At 38.8% G+C, this 18,053-nt stretch overlaps 1 protein-coding gene across 9 annotated transcripts; it reads right to left on the reverse strand.

The window, feature by feature from the left end:
* Positions 1-855: 855 nt before the first annotated feature.
* On the reverse strand, positions 856-17,689 carry arnt (aryl hydrocarbon receptor nuclear translocator). 9 transcript variants are annotated; one of them, XM_008432728.3, is made up of 21 exons: positions 17,371-17,689; positions 16,703-16,793; positions 16,573-16,611; positions 14,841-14,891; positions 14,593-14,640; positions 13,760-13,973; positions 11,943-12,156; positions 11,760-11,862; positions 11,606-11,671; positions 11,409-11,494; positions 11,238-11,314; positions 10,144-10,278; positions 9,988-10,062; positions 8,855-9,006; positions 8,522-8,638; positions 7,456-7,549; positions 5,875-6,056; positions 4,411-4,600; positions 3,428-3,605; positions 2,664-2,812; positions 856-2,560 (listed from the first exon to the last, which is right to left on the reverse strand). In XM_008432728.3, exons 1-21 carry the CDS (start codon positions 17,405-17,407, stop codon positions 2,477-2,479), a joined length of 2,382 nt encoding a protein of 793 aa, XP_008430950.1. In that variant the 5' UTR covers positions 17,408-17,689; the 3' UTR covers positions 856-2,476. The 9 variants fall into 9 exon arrangements, with proteins under 9 accessions (XP_008430950.1, XP_008430951.1, XP_008430949.1 ...); XM_008432729.3 differs by having other exon boundaries at positions 3,428-3,602; positions 8,522-8,641; XM_008432727.3 differs by having other exon boundaries at positions 8,522-8,641.
* Positions 17,690-18,053: the final 364 nt, after the last annotated feature.

Below are 18,053 nucleotides of genomic sequence, written 5' to 3' on the forward strand. Positions count from 1 at the left end.
TAATCATTCAACGCCATTAGCATTGTCCTTTCAGCACATAACCTGCTGCGCACTAGAAGAGCTAATAATTATTTTCCTACTGTCTGTATTCTTCAACATATAAGCAGAAAGTTTTGCAAACCATTTTACTTTTTTAATGTTATTTTTTTCTCTCCACACTGCTTAGTTAGCATGTTACTGTAGATCAAGATGCTAATCCTAACCTAGCGTCTATCGTTAGTATTTCAGCTAGCTTTAGCAAAAGCGCAGTTGTCACCTTACAACTTAGCTTTGCTAACTATTTTCTGCATGAATTTCTAATACTTTTAGCGTGGGATTTTAGCAATAACAGAAATATCTTAAATACTTCCCCACTGGTGGCATGGCTTTTCCTGTTTTTATCCAGTTTTCACTTCGTGACATTATTATTTTTATTTTTAAGTCATGAGGCTGAGGTAGCAAGCGATTTAACAGGTTGTTGCTAGGCAACCAAAGACCAAGTTAGGCGATGCCACGCACCTTGCTTAAGTCGCCGTCTATGGCTGTAAAAGTTGAGCCACTAAAGCTTGTCCTCTGCCTACGTATCCCAGAGTGCTGTGCGGTTCTGGATCAGAGTTCAGTGAATATTGGACCAGATCCATCACATCTATCGATTACTGATTTATTGATCAACCCCATGTCTTGGCTATTTACTTGGTTTGAATTTGATTATGAAAAGCTTACATATTCTTATTATTCTTGATTAAGTTTTTAAGAGCAGTTTTCCTTTTATTTTTATATGAATTGTGCTATATCTCTCTAAATATGTATACATTTGCTTTTATAAAACATTTTGTGAAAATGTGGTGCTCAAAAAGAACAAAAACCACCAAGCCCTTCGGTTTTGACAATATAACAATTTAATACAAAAAAACAAATATTTCTCTTAAAATTTCATAAACATATACAGTATATTTATATATTTGTGTTTCTAAGAGTGAAAAATAAACCTGGATACAGAGTAATCAGTTGCTTTGAACACAAAAAAAAACATCAAAGAACAAACACAAATCACCAACATGCCATCCTTTGGAAGATCAGAAAACACTCAATTATCTACACTGCACTTACATAGTCTGCTATTACAAGTGTGTGAATGTTACACAGACATGTAAAAATAAAACACTTAACCTCAAAGTCAACATTTCAAAAAATTAAAGATCTTTATCTCACGTTGCTCCACTGCGAAAGCTGTACAGAACACATCCTGTTGGCAAAAGTTGAGTCCTCACCCAAACATCGTGAAAAAAAGAGAAAAAACACTGAGGCAGAAAAAAATAACCTGTTTGTACATTTTCACATGTAGGTCCACTTGCTTGAATACCCTGATCTAACCGTAAAACATCAACGCGAGAGAAGCGACGAAGAGCTCAATAAAATACTCAAGAAGCATAATTAAAATCAGAAGATTACAATCACATCTCTGCATCTTAAAACATGAAAAAGGTAAGAATGGCTTTAAAAATACATAGATCCTGTCTGTCAATTATTGCTGCTGATTTTTTTTTTTTTTTTACATATACAAAAGGAGTACAAAAAGCCCACAAATGTAGGGTAAATGACGCAAGGCAGATACCCAACAACCTTTCGTTAATTATGCATAAATCTTACAAACTCGCACACATGGGGGCTGTAGTCGTGTATCGGTGAGGAAAGATGGGAAACAAGCATGTTGCCAGCAGAAAGACTGTATAAAAGATATGCTGCCGTCCACATGTGTTGTCAAAGTAACTTGATGGGTAAAGAAACTTTTATAGGTGAAGTCAGCCACGTATACGTTAAATTAAATATAAATCTTCAGAATATTTAAAGCTGTAAATCATGCAAATACATGCTGTGGATTCATAATGAATAAAAAAAAATCTAATGAACATATATATATATATATATATCCCTGCTATTTTCCAAGGTTTTAAATCATTCTCTGAAATACTTAGTATACCTGCTAAGGAGTAAAATAGGAAAATATTCTAGTAATCCTGAGAAAACCCACTGGCATGTTGCAAAAAAAAGGCCATTTTATCTGTGTGTGTGTTCTCAAAGAATGGCAGTGTGTGTGTGTGTGTGTTTTTTCTTTTTTTTTGTGCAGTCCATCCACGTGTGGTGGTGCCATTGTGCGTTTTATCATATCTTTCTATTCATACATACTGATATCACACATCTACAACACCGGTATGGAGCTTTGGGTGGTGCTAGCTGCAGCAATCTCTTACAATGACTGGAATATTGTGAAAATAATATCTCTCTGTTTTGTTATAACGTTATTCTTTCACTTTCTACTTAATTTAGGAGCAGTAAAATATCCCTTCATCTTTACCTGACTTACAGCGAGGCCACAGAAAGTGAGGAAAGACTGCCACTATGAGCAGGAGGAGGAAGAGGAGGAAGAAGAGTTCAGGAGCAGAAGATGTGAAGGAAAGATTCACCCGGCAGAGGAAGAAGAGAGGCGCAGCGCTGGTCACTCGTTGTACGGCGGGTAGATGGCGATCTCAAAGTCGTCGCTGTTGAAGGAGGCAGGCTGGTCTAGCATAGACAACACATCCTGAAAACAAACAAGTAAACAAACAAACAAACAAACGACATTATTTCAAGAGACAGCAGAAAAGAGGGAGGTTTGTAAAATAAGGTAAGTTCTCATTACTCACAGGAAACATGTCCTGCTGGTTTCCCTGAGCGTGAGGATGCTGCTCTCTGTTGTTCTGAGGATGCTGCTGCTGCTGCTGCTGGCCCGGCCACTGAGGCCACACCGCCTCCGTCGCTCGATGTGGAAACTGGCCTCCAGACTGGGAAGTGTCTAAGAGCAGAGCACAGACTGGTGAGGCTGGACGGCTCCGTTCATGCACCAGAAAAAAGATAGTGGTAAAAGCCCTAACTGAGGAGGATGGAAGAGTAAAGAAATAAACCTAATGCAATTAGAAATAGATCAATTGATCACACGATAAATTAAAACGAGCTCAATGCTTCCTAAAGTCCTAATTGGTAGTTTTGCCTGTTTTCTCTGTATGAGCCTAATGATTCATAACTTTTGAAGGGAAATTTTGTTTACAGATTTCATAATCCTTTATATTATAGTAAAATTTCCATTCTGTGTTTTTTTTAGTTTGGATATTTAAAACATCTTCCAGTTTCAGTGTTAATTGTTTTTTCTCTTCTTAAAGAGGGTGAACTTGCATGATTATGCCGTTACGATATTACTTGAAAATGTTCACAAAAAAATGACAATATTGTCATTAATAAAAGTAATTTATCGCCCCACAAAATTTGTAATTGTGACAGGCCTACGTAGAAATGTCAGCAGCTGGCAGATTTGGGGTGTTTTATAATCGGAATAGTCATAAGTAGTAAAAAAAAACTTTTATTTGTTTAATTTCGATGCTCTGATGAGTTGCCACTAGTTTCTGCGACCTACCGTAGCCGTTGGTGTTGAGGCTGGTGCGAGGGTTCATCTGAGGGTAGTTTGTGCCGTTGGTGGGGGTGGGAGCGGCACCAGTCGGCATCTGGCTAAAGGTGTTAGAGGAGCCGCCGCCGAATCCTCCGATTGGAGGAAACTGCTGGGACATCGTCTTTGCTGCCTGCGGAGCAACCTGCTGGTTAGAGCAGAAATGGGCCGGCTTTGGTCAACGGGGTTCCCATAAACAAACATTTCAGGTAAGATTTCAAACTTTTTCAGAACCACACATTGGAGATAAAAACAACACAAATGACCTAAAGAAGACATTTCAATTCACTATAATGTGATATGATTTATTACTGTTATTAATAGTGTATTGTGACAACATCCTACATTCTATATTAGGGACAAGGAAAACTAAATAATAAAAAAATGACATGTTTTGAAATGACTCACACACTCTATACACCTGACTGGTATGAAAACTAAACAAATTTAACAAAAAAGTTCCCCCAATTTCAATAATGTTGTTCACCGCATTTCTATAAGCAAATGCACAAATCAATATTCAAAATAAAACATGTTATTGCTGCGTTTTCGGGCATTTATCAAATAGATTTAACCTGAAATAAGAAAAGTTTAATCTGATTTAACTTTAGACAGTGACCAAAAAAAAAAGTCTTTTTATTAGAGGTATGAAAATATCTGGTTTATTTTGGAAAAAAACGCTTTCCAATTTTAGCTTTTTAATCAAATGTTAGACTGGACTTTATTGCAAAACTGCGTAGTTTGAATATGAAGCACTTTAAGGACTTAAATACAGAAATAAAGAACTTCCCAAGCCTTGAAAACAAAAAATTGAAATTCAAGAATTTTCAGGAATTTCAAGCCCTCGTATAAATCCCAGTTCAAGAACCAACAAGAAAAATAAATACAAGAAACCAAATTAAAGTCTGAAGTTATGAAACAAAACGAGGAGGAAGAGAAAGCTGCTGGGTTACCTGGTTACTGAACTGCGGCCTGGCTGCAGCAGGTCCGGGGCCGGGCCATCCTCCTGGCGGTCCGTGGAGGGGGTTGTTAGTGCTTGATGGGGTAACAGGCTGCGGGGCGCCGTTTTGGCGAGACATGTGAGGCAGCATCTGCGGTGCCGTGTGCGCCGGCTGTGTCATCTGTGGCGGCATAGCGACTGGTCTGCAAAGACGATAAGCAGGATTGAGAACCCTGGAACCTGACTTCCCTAAAACAATGTGCTTACTTATGTTTTACAAGGTATGTCGACACAGTGGCAGTTCTTACAATATCGGTGCAGCTATCGTTGGGGAGGATAAACAAGTAAAATTGTCTTTAATCTCAGAGAGCAGAAGCCGCCAACTCTCCACTGACTTCACATGCATGAAGATGTTCATCGTCACCGATGCCAACAGAGATAAAACGGATGGAGCGTCCTATCCGCATCACAGAAACACCTCTCTCACACAGTGTGACGTTGCCTCTGCATCCCATATAAATAGCTAATTACCACAGAAAGGTTTAGCTACAATGATTTAACAATTAAATAGGAAATCAAAGTTTTTCTTGCGGAATTACAAAGTTAGACAGAGCTGAGACGTTTGTTAGCTTGAAAGGATCTTATGAGAAATATTTTGGTAAATGGTGTTTGCATTTTTAGGGGTGCAAAAAGAAATAGTGGCATGTACAAACTTCATAAAAAAATTCATGTTTGAAACGCGGCCTCAAACTAGTCGGGGAAGCTGTAATTGTTATCATCCGTATTAGTTTGAGCTGTTTTTATGACTCACTTCATCCTTAAAATCAAACACTTCTAACACAATAGCCACCTCTCATTTGTAAATAATCTGCTCAAATAGATATGAACATTTTGTACATTTTTAAATTAAGCTCACTTGCACATTCCGCTGGACTGGAGTACACAATTTTTTTTTATAACTATACAGTTTAAATGTTGAAATTTTGCCCTTAATGTACAATATTTTTATTCTTTATTCTGTTTCTTTGTGTTGCTATATTTGCTCCGTTTGTCACTTTGCTGTTGTTGTACAGAAATATTTCTACTTTACTCTTTTTAACCTGTTCTGCTGTCTGCTACATATTGTTTCTCATTTCTAAGCTGCTTTGGGTAAAAACCTCCACTAGGTCAACAAGCATGAGCAAAGGCACACTAGCAGAACTAACAGCTTTCCTTGCAAATGAGCCAATTTCAAACAAAGAGCCAAGCCCAGTTCACTCATATGTGTGCAGATGTCCAGACATGAAAACTGTCTGGCAGGTTAAAACCCAATCAGTCTAATAAATCTTTCCACAGCACATTCACAGGAAACAATGCGTTTTCAGACACCAGGTCGTTTGCAAAGCTCCCATTAGGCAAAAGGCAAGCAGTTAATTTTCTGGAGGTTGAGAACAAAATGTGCACGCAAACACGCTTGTTTATACAAAAGACACCCTACCTGTATGAGTCATTGGAGCAGCCAGCAGAAAAGTTGTTTGTGTAAATCTGAGTGGAAGGCGTCGAGTTGGTCGGCATGCCCTTGGTCTGATCTGGCCCTGGGAAGATGGGCGGGTAGATCTCCTGCTTCTCTATGGTTTTGCCGTGGTCCGGCCCCACCGCTGCCACCGGCTGCACCGGCATCTGAAACGACAAAATAACCACAAAAAGATCAAAATTGGTCTTAAAAACGGTGATAACAATGTTAAATTGAATCAAAATGTGACTATTTATGGGGACAAATATTTAAATGACACATTAAATTGCAATTTTTCTATGAAGGTTATTAATTTTTCTTTAGTTTATTTTGAATAAACAATCAAAAATGATTTGCCAATAAATCTTAAATCTCTGGTCTAAATCTAGCAGACTAAGAAACCTTTGAACCAAAAGGTTTCTGATACATCGACCAAAGCTAATTTTACACTTGTTAAATGATAACAGGAATTCAGACAGTGACAAATATAGTTAGCTCTGGATTTTTGTCTAAACTTTGCATGCAATATTCATAGTTTTGAAAGGTGACACTCCACATGTCAACTTGTAGTTAAAAAATACAAAAATAAATGTTGCACTCTTCAAGGTAAATGTGTCTGTTTTAAATATTCTAGGATTTTTTGCTAAATGAGTGTTAAATTTTTGTTTAATAGTCTGTGGCTGCACAAATCTGCTTGCTCAGAGTGACTACAGGAGGCGGCCGTATCAGAGTCCAGTTCGGCAAACCAGTTATCAGTTTGCCGAATCATCCGTGTTGTGACAGGGTTCCTTTACAGAGCGCGGTGTTTTTCCATGACTCTTACTCAAACACGGTGACAGCCCTCACTAGATGCTCAGGTCTAAACAGACTTTGCAAACATTGTGTATTATAAACAGACTGATCAGTTCTGCCTGTTTTCAGCTCCTTTCAGCTGTTTTAGGGCGTCTTGTCACTTTAAATTCAAATAAGCTATTGACGGCCATGCCCCCCCCCCCCCACACAACTCACGTTTACACTCTCACAGTGAAAATGGCTGCAAACAGATGCGCAGTTTTATGTCTGTACATCTTTGAAAAGCAGAAGCGGAGCCTCCTACACAACCAACAAGGTTGAAGCAAGTGGTTTTTGCATCGTAAGTCAACAGCAAAACATTTGTCTTTTCCAGCAGCTATTGAACATAGCAAAAAGCAGAAAACCAAGCTGACCAAACATGCTGGAGTTCTAATTAGGTTGCTAGGTAACGGCGCAGTGATCTGATTGTGACTATGTTCGGGAGGTTTTTGAAACAGATCACTTTCCAGACTCCAAAGAACATCAACTTATTACCAAAAAACGGCTTTTTTTTTTCTTTTTGGTCTTTTTTTGGAAAGACCCAAAAGAACGCATAAAAACACATGCGAAATGTGAATTTAGAGTAATTGGTCTCCTTTTAGAAACAGCACAGTAGAGGTGACGTTTCATCAGGCAATTTGAGACATTATTAATCAAATCAACCCTGTGTTGGAGGGGGATATTGGTAACATGTTGCAGAAACTGATTGGGAATTGAGCAGTCAGTGCACCGTACCTGTTGCTGGATATTGATTGGTCCCGCCTCATACATCCCGTCTCTTGTTGCCCCTCCCTCCAGGTCGGCCTGCTGCTGATGCTGCTGTAGCTGTCTGAAAAACCAAACACAAAACAAGGACTGACTGCTGTCCACCGAGAATTAACTCATTTATTTATTTTTCTTCCTTCCCTTCACTGATGAGCGAGAAATCCCCAAACACCGCAACCCGCCACCGGTAACCATAAACAATCACAGGAAAGGTGAAGAGAAAGTCTGTTAAACACATTTATAACTGAGGTTAGGGCTGGGCAATACGACTTAAAAATAAAATCTGATTTCAATAATCCCTCCTGTGAGTCATGCAAAGGAATATAGTCATAATATTAGCAGAATGAAGATGCTATTCTATCAGAAGAATGCCCTAAAATTTCAAGGAAATAGTTGTTTTAATAAGAAAAAGCTTGGATAATTAATTTTAAGTTACTTTTTGTGTTAAAATTACAACTTTATTCTCGTAATATTTCAACTTTCTTGTCATTCGACTATTCTTGTAACATTATGACTTTATTCTCATTTAAAAAAAAGAAAATAGCCTGAGCCTTATATTTTGTCAAAGAGTTTACTTGAATTTAAACTTTGCTGTAAGACAAAATGCTTGTCAAACAAGATGGCTAACCTTGGGTGTGCTGACATCACTCTGAATTATGGACACCCAATAAGTGGATTGGTGAAAAAAAAAATAAAAATCCAGATTTTTCAAAAATTAAATCTTCAAAAAAAGCAAAAATTTGATTAAATCGATTTATTGCCCAGCCCTAACTGAGATGCTACACTACTTCTGTAAAGGGTTTGTCTGAGAGCTACATGTAAAGCTCGATAAGACATGCTTCTTTTTTTTTTCTTTTTTTTAAAAAATACAGTTATTAAAGCTCGACACAAATGAAGGAGGGGAGGAAGAGTCACCCGGAACGGAAAATGAAAAGAAGAACTTTAGTCTGCTAGAAACAGCTACAGACTCCCAGAAAGCAGCCGCCCCTCGCGCTCCCGTAAGGTGGGAGGAAAGGTTCTTCAGGCCCGATCTCACCTGGCGGCCATCGGGCCTGGGCTGAGCACAGCAGGATGGCCATTTGGGCTGCTCTGACCCAGGGGCATTGGAGCCCCGGGGGAGGAGATGGGAGTGAGAGGGTCCTGGGTTGAGTTTCTGCTGCCCAACAATCGTTGTTGGGTGAAGAGCAGAAGTGTTGGGAGAGAATGATCAGAGTTTGGTTTTTATCAAGACGTTTGAGGCTTGGGAGGAACTGGGGGACGGAGGGACATCGATACGCATCCAAACAAAGCCAACATTTCACAACAGCCGACATTTCATAACTTCCACTGTTTCACTATCTGTTCAGTTGAGTCATCTGGCGTTACTCACTTGACGTTGACATTGGTACAGATGATGTACTCGATCTCCTCTGAAAAGGGGTTCTGGAAGGTGAAGGAGCTCGTTCTCATCAGCATCCATTTTCTGGTTTTGGCCCGGAACCGAAACATGACCGACAGAACCTGGCCTTTCAACTTAACCACCTGAGGACGCAAACCCACAGAACCGAACCGTCACTCCATCCAACAGCAGAATCGTTTAAAAAAATAAAATAAAAAAACACTCATTCGTAAGAAATAAATGTTATGTTTTAGTTTTATTGTCATTTTTAAATGCAAATTAGAAATCTGCTGAAAAGTAAATGTCATTAACTCAATCCAAAAAGAGAACTTCCTGCTTACACTGTGACATGTTAAACATTCATTTCAGTTTCATGAGGGCAGCCAATTAAAATCCAACATTTTGTTTCTTGGGAAAAAAAGTAAAAAACAAAACCAATAGAAAAGGATGTTTAAGAAAGAAATGTACATCTTTTATATTTTAGTCCACATCATGATCACAAATGCCCTCAAAGGTCTGGTTTTGGCAGAATATATTGATAAAACTATTAATAAATAACTGTCTCTGTAGTCAATGAAATTACTTAAGATTGAAAATCTATTCAAATTGATGTAATTTGACTGTAAACAGACAAAAAACAAATATGATTTACTTGATAAAGATTTGTAATAAATATAATCCATAATTAAAAACTAACCGAAAAATGCTTGAAATATAATCACTGTGTGTACGAGAGTCACTTCTTGGGCTGAATTACATAAACTTTTCAAAGGTATTCTAATTAATTGAATTACATCAGTACATTTACGCAATCTGTAATTTTTCCAGCTTCCTCGATGAACACAGACATGCCGACCGCGATTAAAGGGAAACGTCTCATAAGACGAGCATCTGATATGTTTGTCTGTAACCAAAACCAAAATAGGAAGTTCACGTTTATATAAAAGGAGAAAAATTAGTTGTCCAATTTGCACAAGTTCACCAAATTGCAACAATATACATTTAAAATGTATTACAATAGGTATTATTACAATACATTACTCTTAAAATGCATAAATGTAGTAACAGGAACAAGAATTTTTCAAAAAATGAAGTGAGATCAAGATGCAAGATATTTTTAGTACCTGGTCAAAGCTGTCTCTCAGCAAGCCCTGGTCTTCAGGGTGAGAAAAATCTAGAATATTCTTCCCCAGTAATTCCTGTGATAGAGAAACAAAACTTTAATTGGTTTAAAAACAGTTGGAGAACTAAGGGATATTTTAGTGGAGCTGATGGTTCACCTGGGGCTGGTAGCCGGTCGAGGCCAAGCAGCGATGGTCTACGAAGGTGAACATGCCCTGGCAGTTGTGGCGGGAGATGAACTCCACAGGAACACTGATGCTGTTCAGGTCTGTGTCACCAGGGCAACAGGTGACCTGCAGAAAACGGGGCGAGGCGATGAAAAACAGAACATAGCAACCCAGGACAAGGCAGGAATTTCCTGACCACGGCACATGAAATGATCCATATCAGAGTCTCTAAGCCCAACTTTCTCTATCTGTCGTAATAACTTTGCTCATTTTCTTGGAAAAATAGCTTTGTTGATTTAGCAAATTAGGATTTTCCTCATACTGACTCAATCCCAGTGTAGGACTTTCCAAAGAAGAACCAGCTACATAGTTATAAATAAAATGTCCAAACCATGTTCTTCATGGCATTGTATTTATTTACTGTTTCTACTGTTTTATGCAACCGAAAGCTCATCTAGCAACAGAAATCACAAATTAGCTTAACCTGTAAATGTTAGTGTGTGATTTCAAAAGCTTGTAAAAGTCTTAAACAGACGTAAATCTGCCACTCTTTGCAAGCCAAACATAAAATCAGAATAGCAGCCCGAGTCAAACGGCCGGGTTTATGACTTGTTGCTGCAGATCTTTCGGATCGGCAACAAATCTGCTGCTGAGAAGCACAACAAATAATGATCCAGAAGGAGATTTGTTCATTACTTTATAGCATTTTAAAGCTGTATAAAACAATTTCTGCTTAGGACGTCCCTACAATGAAATTTCATATTATATTATTGTGTCAAGAAAAAAAAAAAAACAATGTCTATAAGCAAGATACATTTTCAGTTCTGCTTGTTTAGTTTCATGAGGTTATTTCATTACAATCTTTGTTAAAAAAAACAAACAAACAAAATGTTCTCAGACGTTAGAAACTTTTAGGAACATTAATTTTAATTTCATTTTATGAAAGCTTCTATAATGTAAAATTAATATATTTCAAAACAATTACATTGTTTATTCTTAATCTGTCTGAAATAATTTTAATTTATCTGTCATGTAACACATTACCTTTAGGAGAGAAGCTTATAGTCATCTATGTTGTTCCATACCTGTAATCTTCCAATGGCAACTAGACAGTAGCGACTCCCCTGATTGCTGTCTGCTTCATCATCTGTTAATGATACACCTGAAATACAAATCATAACCAAAACAGAACAAATTAAATCCACTATTAAATATTGTGACATTTATCACAACGACCCAATGTTTGCCTGATTTACCCGCAGGGGGCCAGGACTTAATGTATCCTGTACAGTGGACCACAACGTACTGGGGTTCCCCTTCCTTGGGTGTTCCTAATCCGTTCCTGGCGTGAAGCAAGAAAACACAAAAAGCCCATTTACAAATGAAGTTCAGTTTTCTGTTAACATGGATCCAATCTGCAGTAACTTGAACAGAAATGTGCGAGTCTGCTCACCTGTTCCTACTCTTGAGAAAGCCGAGCCTGTTCATAGACATTGGTTCCACTGGGCATGTTCCACACCTGCACAAAGACCATTATAGAACATTTATCTGAGCATCAAGCTTTGCACAAAAAGTAATTCGATTTATTTATAATGTGCAAGTCCAACCTCATTCGGCAGATGAATGATCGGCGCGCCCCCATTGTCATTCTTGCTGATGACTGCTGACTCTCCTTTTTCACAGTTCCTGTCTTCAGGTCCAACATCCTCCCTTTGAAAGCACAGGAGACCGAAAGGTTGACATTTTTATTTATTTTTTACCTTCAAAAGGCTTTTTACGTCTTACTATACCTGTGTTGTTGTTCTCCGAAGTGGAGAGCTGCTCCCTGAGCTTCTCTGTGTCGTCTGGGTGGAGCTGATCATAAAGAGAAGATCCCAGCCATTCAGACTGCGACTGGTTAAGTACAGGTGTGACCGAGTCCGAGACGTAAACAACCCGGCCCGTCTCGCATGACACCACAAACAGGAAGCCGTCCGCTGCTTCCAAAATGAGGTGCTTTAGTTCCTGTGGAAGACAAAAAAAAAAATTTATAGCGCGTTGAAGTCGAGGAAGCTGAAAATATTGCTGCTTCCGCAGGATCCACTTGTGCTTGTTTTCACCTGAGCATGAGTCAGTTCTTAGTTGAAGAAAACTGTTAACCATACCATTTCTATGGTTTAACTCTTTTCAGTGTGATACCAGAAAAACAACAGGAGCGACCAGAGTTTTCTCTGCCTGTAAGGAGCATAAAGCAGCACAGCTAGTGCCCCACCCACACCTGCTGCACCACACCATCAGTCAACTACCTGAGCCAAGGCTGTCATACTAATACCATTGCTCACACAAAAATACATTTGGATGTTTGGGAATATTTTGAGTTGTGAAAAACAATATTATTCTTATTAAGGTGACCCCATTGTGAAGGTACAGCTGGGAAACTGTACCTGTATTTAAACATGTTTAAATACAGGTACTTAAACATGTTTAAGTACCTGTATTTAACATTTAACATGTTTAAATACCTGTATTTAAACATGTTTAAATACAGCTAACATTAATATAACATTATTATAACTTTGATGATAATTTGTTTTTGCAGCAGTTTTGTTTTTGTTTTATAGATAGAAAATGCAGTTAAATCATGTTAAATAACTACTAATATGATACTGTAAAACCGTGCTATGATTATGTTTTGATAACATAACACTAGCTTATGCAGAGAGAGCTATAATGTTTAAAAAAAGGCTTGCAAAAAGTCCACAAGGCAGCAGAAACCTTCTCCATTTACCTTAAATGTTTTCTGGACGCCCAACACAATTTTTAAAAATAAACTCTGTTTTGTTTAATCCACAGAAAAAAAGCTGGAGTTCAAACCTCTATGAATGTATAACAACTGACCACTAAGTGAAAATATTAAGCAGCTTTTTCAGTCTCACTTTCAGTCCTCCTTTATTCTGTATCGACTGATCTGAGCGAGTGAACCACAGCCAACCTGTGATATCTGCGTCTTGAGTGGCTCAGGCTGTAAGGAGAGTGTAATCAAGCATAGAACTAAAATGTTTTTAGAAAAAATGAGTGGAGATGAAATTACAAGAGCCACAGATATCAAGTTGAGCAGCTGGCATTGAAAGCATAATGAACGATGAGCAACTTGGGAGATTTCTACTGCAACCTAAGCTTACTTAGACGCTTCTCTGTGTCCGGCTGGCCTTTCCTCTGACTGGAATAATAGAGGTCGGACAGGCTGCTCTGCAGGTGCATGCATCAGTGAATGTTCTGCAGGAAACTTCACTGAATTAAAAGCGACCCTGTTTAAACTCTAAATGAACAGTTTGCATGCTATTTATACAGCTTCAAAGAACGGCTAAAGATCTGCTATTAAAATCTGCAAGAAAAGAGGAAATTTGAGGAAAGCATGCACATTAGAAGAAAAACAACCTTTAACAACAAACAAGTGGCAATACTGAATATATTTTGTGATGTCACTAGGAAAAAGTATGTTCTGACGATTTACAACTAAACTGTAAAACAACGTTAGCACGTGACAACAGATGTATATATATTGTGTGTGGTTGGTTAGTGGCTTGAACACAAGTCGACCAAGCATGCAATGCTTCCATTTTCATACCTGATCGCTGAGAAAAGAAGGTTTGTATGACCCGTCGGCATTAGTATTGGCATTTCCTCTGAGAGACTTCATGTGAGAGACCGCCATTCGCAGGATGGTCAGCTTGTCTGGTTTCCGTGCCAACGCGCTGCACGAGGGAACCATGTCCGACAGCTCTCCGATGTAGGCAGACATCTTGTTCCGCCTCCGCCTCTCAATCTCACTGTGGTTCTCCCTGGAGCGAGGAAATGGGTTGGTAGGAATGGAGAGAAAAGCAGTGATTGAAATGGGGAAAACAGATGAGGAAATGGGCAACGTGGAGCAGAGCTTGGAGTTGCAACACAACCGTGGAAACTAAGAGGAGGAGCTGGGAATGAAAGAATGTAAGAGAAGTCATGGACGCGTAAAAATATAATAAAGTAAATGAGTGCGGTGGAAGATTTGTAAGTGAGAGAGAATGTCTGGCCTTTGGAAGCCAGATTGTGTGACAAAAGAGGGCAAGTGCAGCAAGAGAAAGACCCTTCAGTCGTCCTGAGAGGGAGGGAGACAAAAGGGACAAAGAACAGTTGCTCAAGCCGAAGGGATTACCAGAGTGAAAGAAGACCCAGACTGAGCAGTGTGGTTAGTGACACATAACACAAGGACAGGCTGCGAGAGATGACCGGCTGCCTTTCTGACAAGCACCAAAATGGATGGTGAGAGACAAAAAATAACAAATGTACTGGTAATTTTGTGCTGTCAAAATGACAATGTGCTGGGATCCCCACAGGACAGGATAGTATCTGATCATTGCATTCCATATAAATATGGATACAAGCGGGAGAGGGAATCTTCCTCGGCGCTACATGCCATACCTGGCTAGTTTTTCCTTATCTGCAAAACTCTGATCTTCTTCCAGAAACCTGGAAATAAAACCAGCCTACTAAAACACCGGCCCAAAAGTTATTACCGAAATAAAAGAAAAAGAGAGAGGTGCAAAACATAGAACGAGAAAAAAAACAAAAACTTAAAAGTAGGAAAGAGAGCGGGGGTAATGGCTGTTTTCATTGAATCCCATAAACAGCCTCCAATCACATCCTGCTCTCCCAATTTAACCCCGTACCTGGCAAAGCGCTCTTTTTCATTGTTGGAGCCTCCTGTTTCATCATCAAATCTGACAAAGCACAAAGAAAACACTGTTAACACAGCAGCTCAGGCAGTTCAAACATGCACGTTTTCATTTCACTGAGCCAAATCTGACATTTTCTAGGTTAGCTGGAAAAAAACCATCTGCATAAATGTCAACAGTGGACAAACAACCACTTTAAGAGGTGCAACCAAGCTCAAACTAATTCTCATCAGTCTGTGTAGCTGCCATGTTTATATTAAAATTGCAAAGCTCTTATTTTGTGCCACAGAAACGTGTAAAGCAACAGAAATATACAGCACCTACATATGTGAACAGTTAGTTGCTCATATTGTCAAAATCATCTATTAAAGGAGGCATTCATGCAGCATTGGCGGTTAGATCATTTACATTTGCTGCCTGGGAGGGAACACTTCCTGATAAATTTGTTCTTTCAAAGCTCAATTTCATCCCAACTTAACTCTATTTCCAACCAGTTCAAAAATGTTTTGCACATAGATATTTAACTACTGTGCTCCAATGTGTTCATATAGCATATAAAAATCAGGAAATCATATCTACCATCCAGAGGGTAGAGTGAGTCGATAGACATAGATTCATAATCTATCATATTTTCACAAAGAATTGAAAGAGTGTTTTCAGACAATATTAAATTAAACGTGAAGCATTTTTTTTTATCTCCTTGATTAATAAAGTTACTTAACCACAACCAAAAACAAATAGATTTGCCAAAGTTTAACTACATCAGGACAAATGATTTATTTACAGGTATAAAACTGGAGTAGGAATGGATGAAATTGTAATTCATGGATATAAAATAGAGGTACTAGTTGGTGAAGACTGTCCAGAAACCAATGGGTTAACATTCTCACCAAAACTGCTATTCATGGTTAATGTTAAGCACGCTAATCACTAAATTAAGATGCCAACTACATTTTACAATGCCAATTTGATCATTTTCTTTGTTATACATTTTAGTAAAACTTTTCCACTGACATTTAGTTACATAAACATCCCTGCTGCTGTTTGCACAGTATTTTCACTCCTTGGAAATAGTCGGTTGTTTTTATGCATAATTACACATGCATATCTTTGTAACTATTCAATTTTTCTATTATCCTACTCAGCTGCACATTCTTTGCATTAAAAGAATGTGCAGCTTATAAAAAAACTGCACAGTATTTTTATAAACTGTAAATGTGTCCCTTACTGTAACTGCATGTTAGTCTGAGTGTTTACACGTCTCATCTTGCTTGACACTTTGCTGCTGGTACATGTGAATTTCTCCACTACAGAACAATAAAGCTAGTTCTTTTCTTCTATCTGATCTACAAAAAAAAAAAAGACTACTCATTAATCCAGAAAAAAAACAAACACTATTTGAAGGTCTTACAACAAATTAGAACCGCTAGATACTGGCACGCCAAAGCTTTACAAAACCAGCAACTAGAAATCTGGCACAAAACTCTAATTAGAGTATTGAGGGAGCCGCATGTATTTGGTGTTTTACTGCACAGTTTCGAAAGCAAATCTCTACACTAATTATACGAAATCAATCACAATCTCATCCGTCTTCCTAGAATGCATCTGATAGTCTCCAGTTGTCTAGTTTGTGATCAAGCGGAGCTGAACCGGTTCAGGCCTGATTCTGGCCCATAGTAAATGACTGAAAACGACTTGACAAAAAAGGAAACTGACAGACAAATACCTTAACATCTTGCTTCCATCATCGTCATCAAAGTCCGGCCTGTAATGTGAAGTATAAGATGGGATATTTATGGTTTGTCCTCATGAGAATGAGGAGAGCAGCTACAGGAGAGTTCTAGTGAAGGACTTACGCTGCCCGTCTTTTGTTGGTCCCCTTCGGTCCACCAGCGCCGCCGTTCTGGGTCCCACTTGCTCCCATACCCAGACTATGGTCTTCCAGGTCTATTAATAACACAGCGACGGACAGACTCAATGTAGCGGAGATGACAGGTGATTTCCTTTTATGCTTGCATCGCTGAAAAGGAAACTGAACTTCCAATAGGACCATACGCTTAAAGACTCTGAAATGAACCCCCAAATCAACGGGAATGTACTCTTGATTAAGACCGTTTGATAGTAGAGATATCACGACACATGGCTAGCTCCACAGCTACAAATAACATTAGAAATACATAACATCTGGAGCGAGTTAACCGAGAGCAGCCAAGTCAAATTAGATTTATTTTGTTATCTCCAATATGCTAGCGGTGCAAATATATTCACTTTAAATCTATTTCAACTACGCGACGGGCATTTTAATTAAAGGCACTAGAAGTCAGTAAGCTGCCAACTTCTTGTGCAACGATCAGCTAGGCTTACCTTAGCATTAGCCTCTATGCTAAGCTAACTTAGCATTTGCTGTCACGCTATCTTTAGATAAGTGTTTACATAAGCAGTACTGATGGAAATACCTCAAAATGGATTAACAACTGTAGAGTGCTGTAGCTAAGCTGTCAACTTGACTTTGACTTCTCCTTACCTGGATTTGAAGAGGACATATCCGCGTTGAACAACATAAACAAATAACTTCTTTCACAGCGGAAAAAAAAATCCTCTAACTCTCCGCCCTCTCTCCCCCACTGGCTAAGCTAACTTCGGGCCGACCAGTGCGGATTTCTCTCACTTTTCCTTAAAAAGACCCAGAGCCATGACTGATGCTACTTCAAAGCTACGGGAAAATTTCACACACGATTCCAAAGTGATAATTAATCCCTGTCACTACCCCCGTTTTCCTGTTTTCAACCCGTTTAAACCCCCCTTTCTATGTAAGATGGCGTTTCCGAGGAAAAAGTCTCAAACTGTATTTCTTTTTCAGATTCCTATTGGACGCCAGTCAGATGGCTACTAATGACGCATTTGTTTTTCACGCTTCTCATTGGACACCACTTAGTAAGCCACTAGTGACTTAATATCGGGATGCCCAAATTTTCTTCTCCAGTCCCTCTATCCGCGGCAGTGGGATATGCAGGGCTTTGCGTGAAGCTCTGCACGAAACAGTGACTCAGGTTGATGTGTCAAGGTGTTAGGTGGTCTGATTTCTATAAAAGTTGGCAAAAATGACTTACCTACTGTGTTTTCAGTGATATGACTCAAGAGTTGCTCAGAAAATGTTGTAATTTAGTAGTAGAATTTACATAAAATCTAAAAGAGCACGTAGAACTG

The sequence above is a fragment of the Poecilia reticulata genome, chromosome 16, assembly GCF_904066995.2.
Source record: "Poecilia reticulata chromosome 16, P_reticulata-male-v2, whole genome shotgun sequence".
NCBI lineage: Eukaryota > Metazoa > Chordata > Actinopteri > Cyprinodontiformes > Poeciliidae > Poecilia > Poecilia reticulata.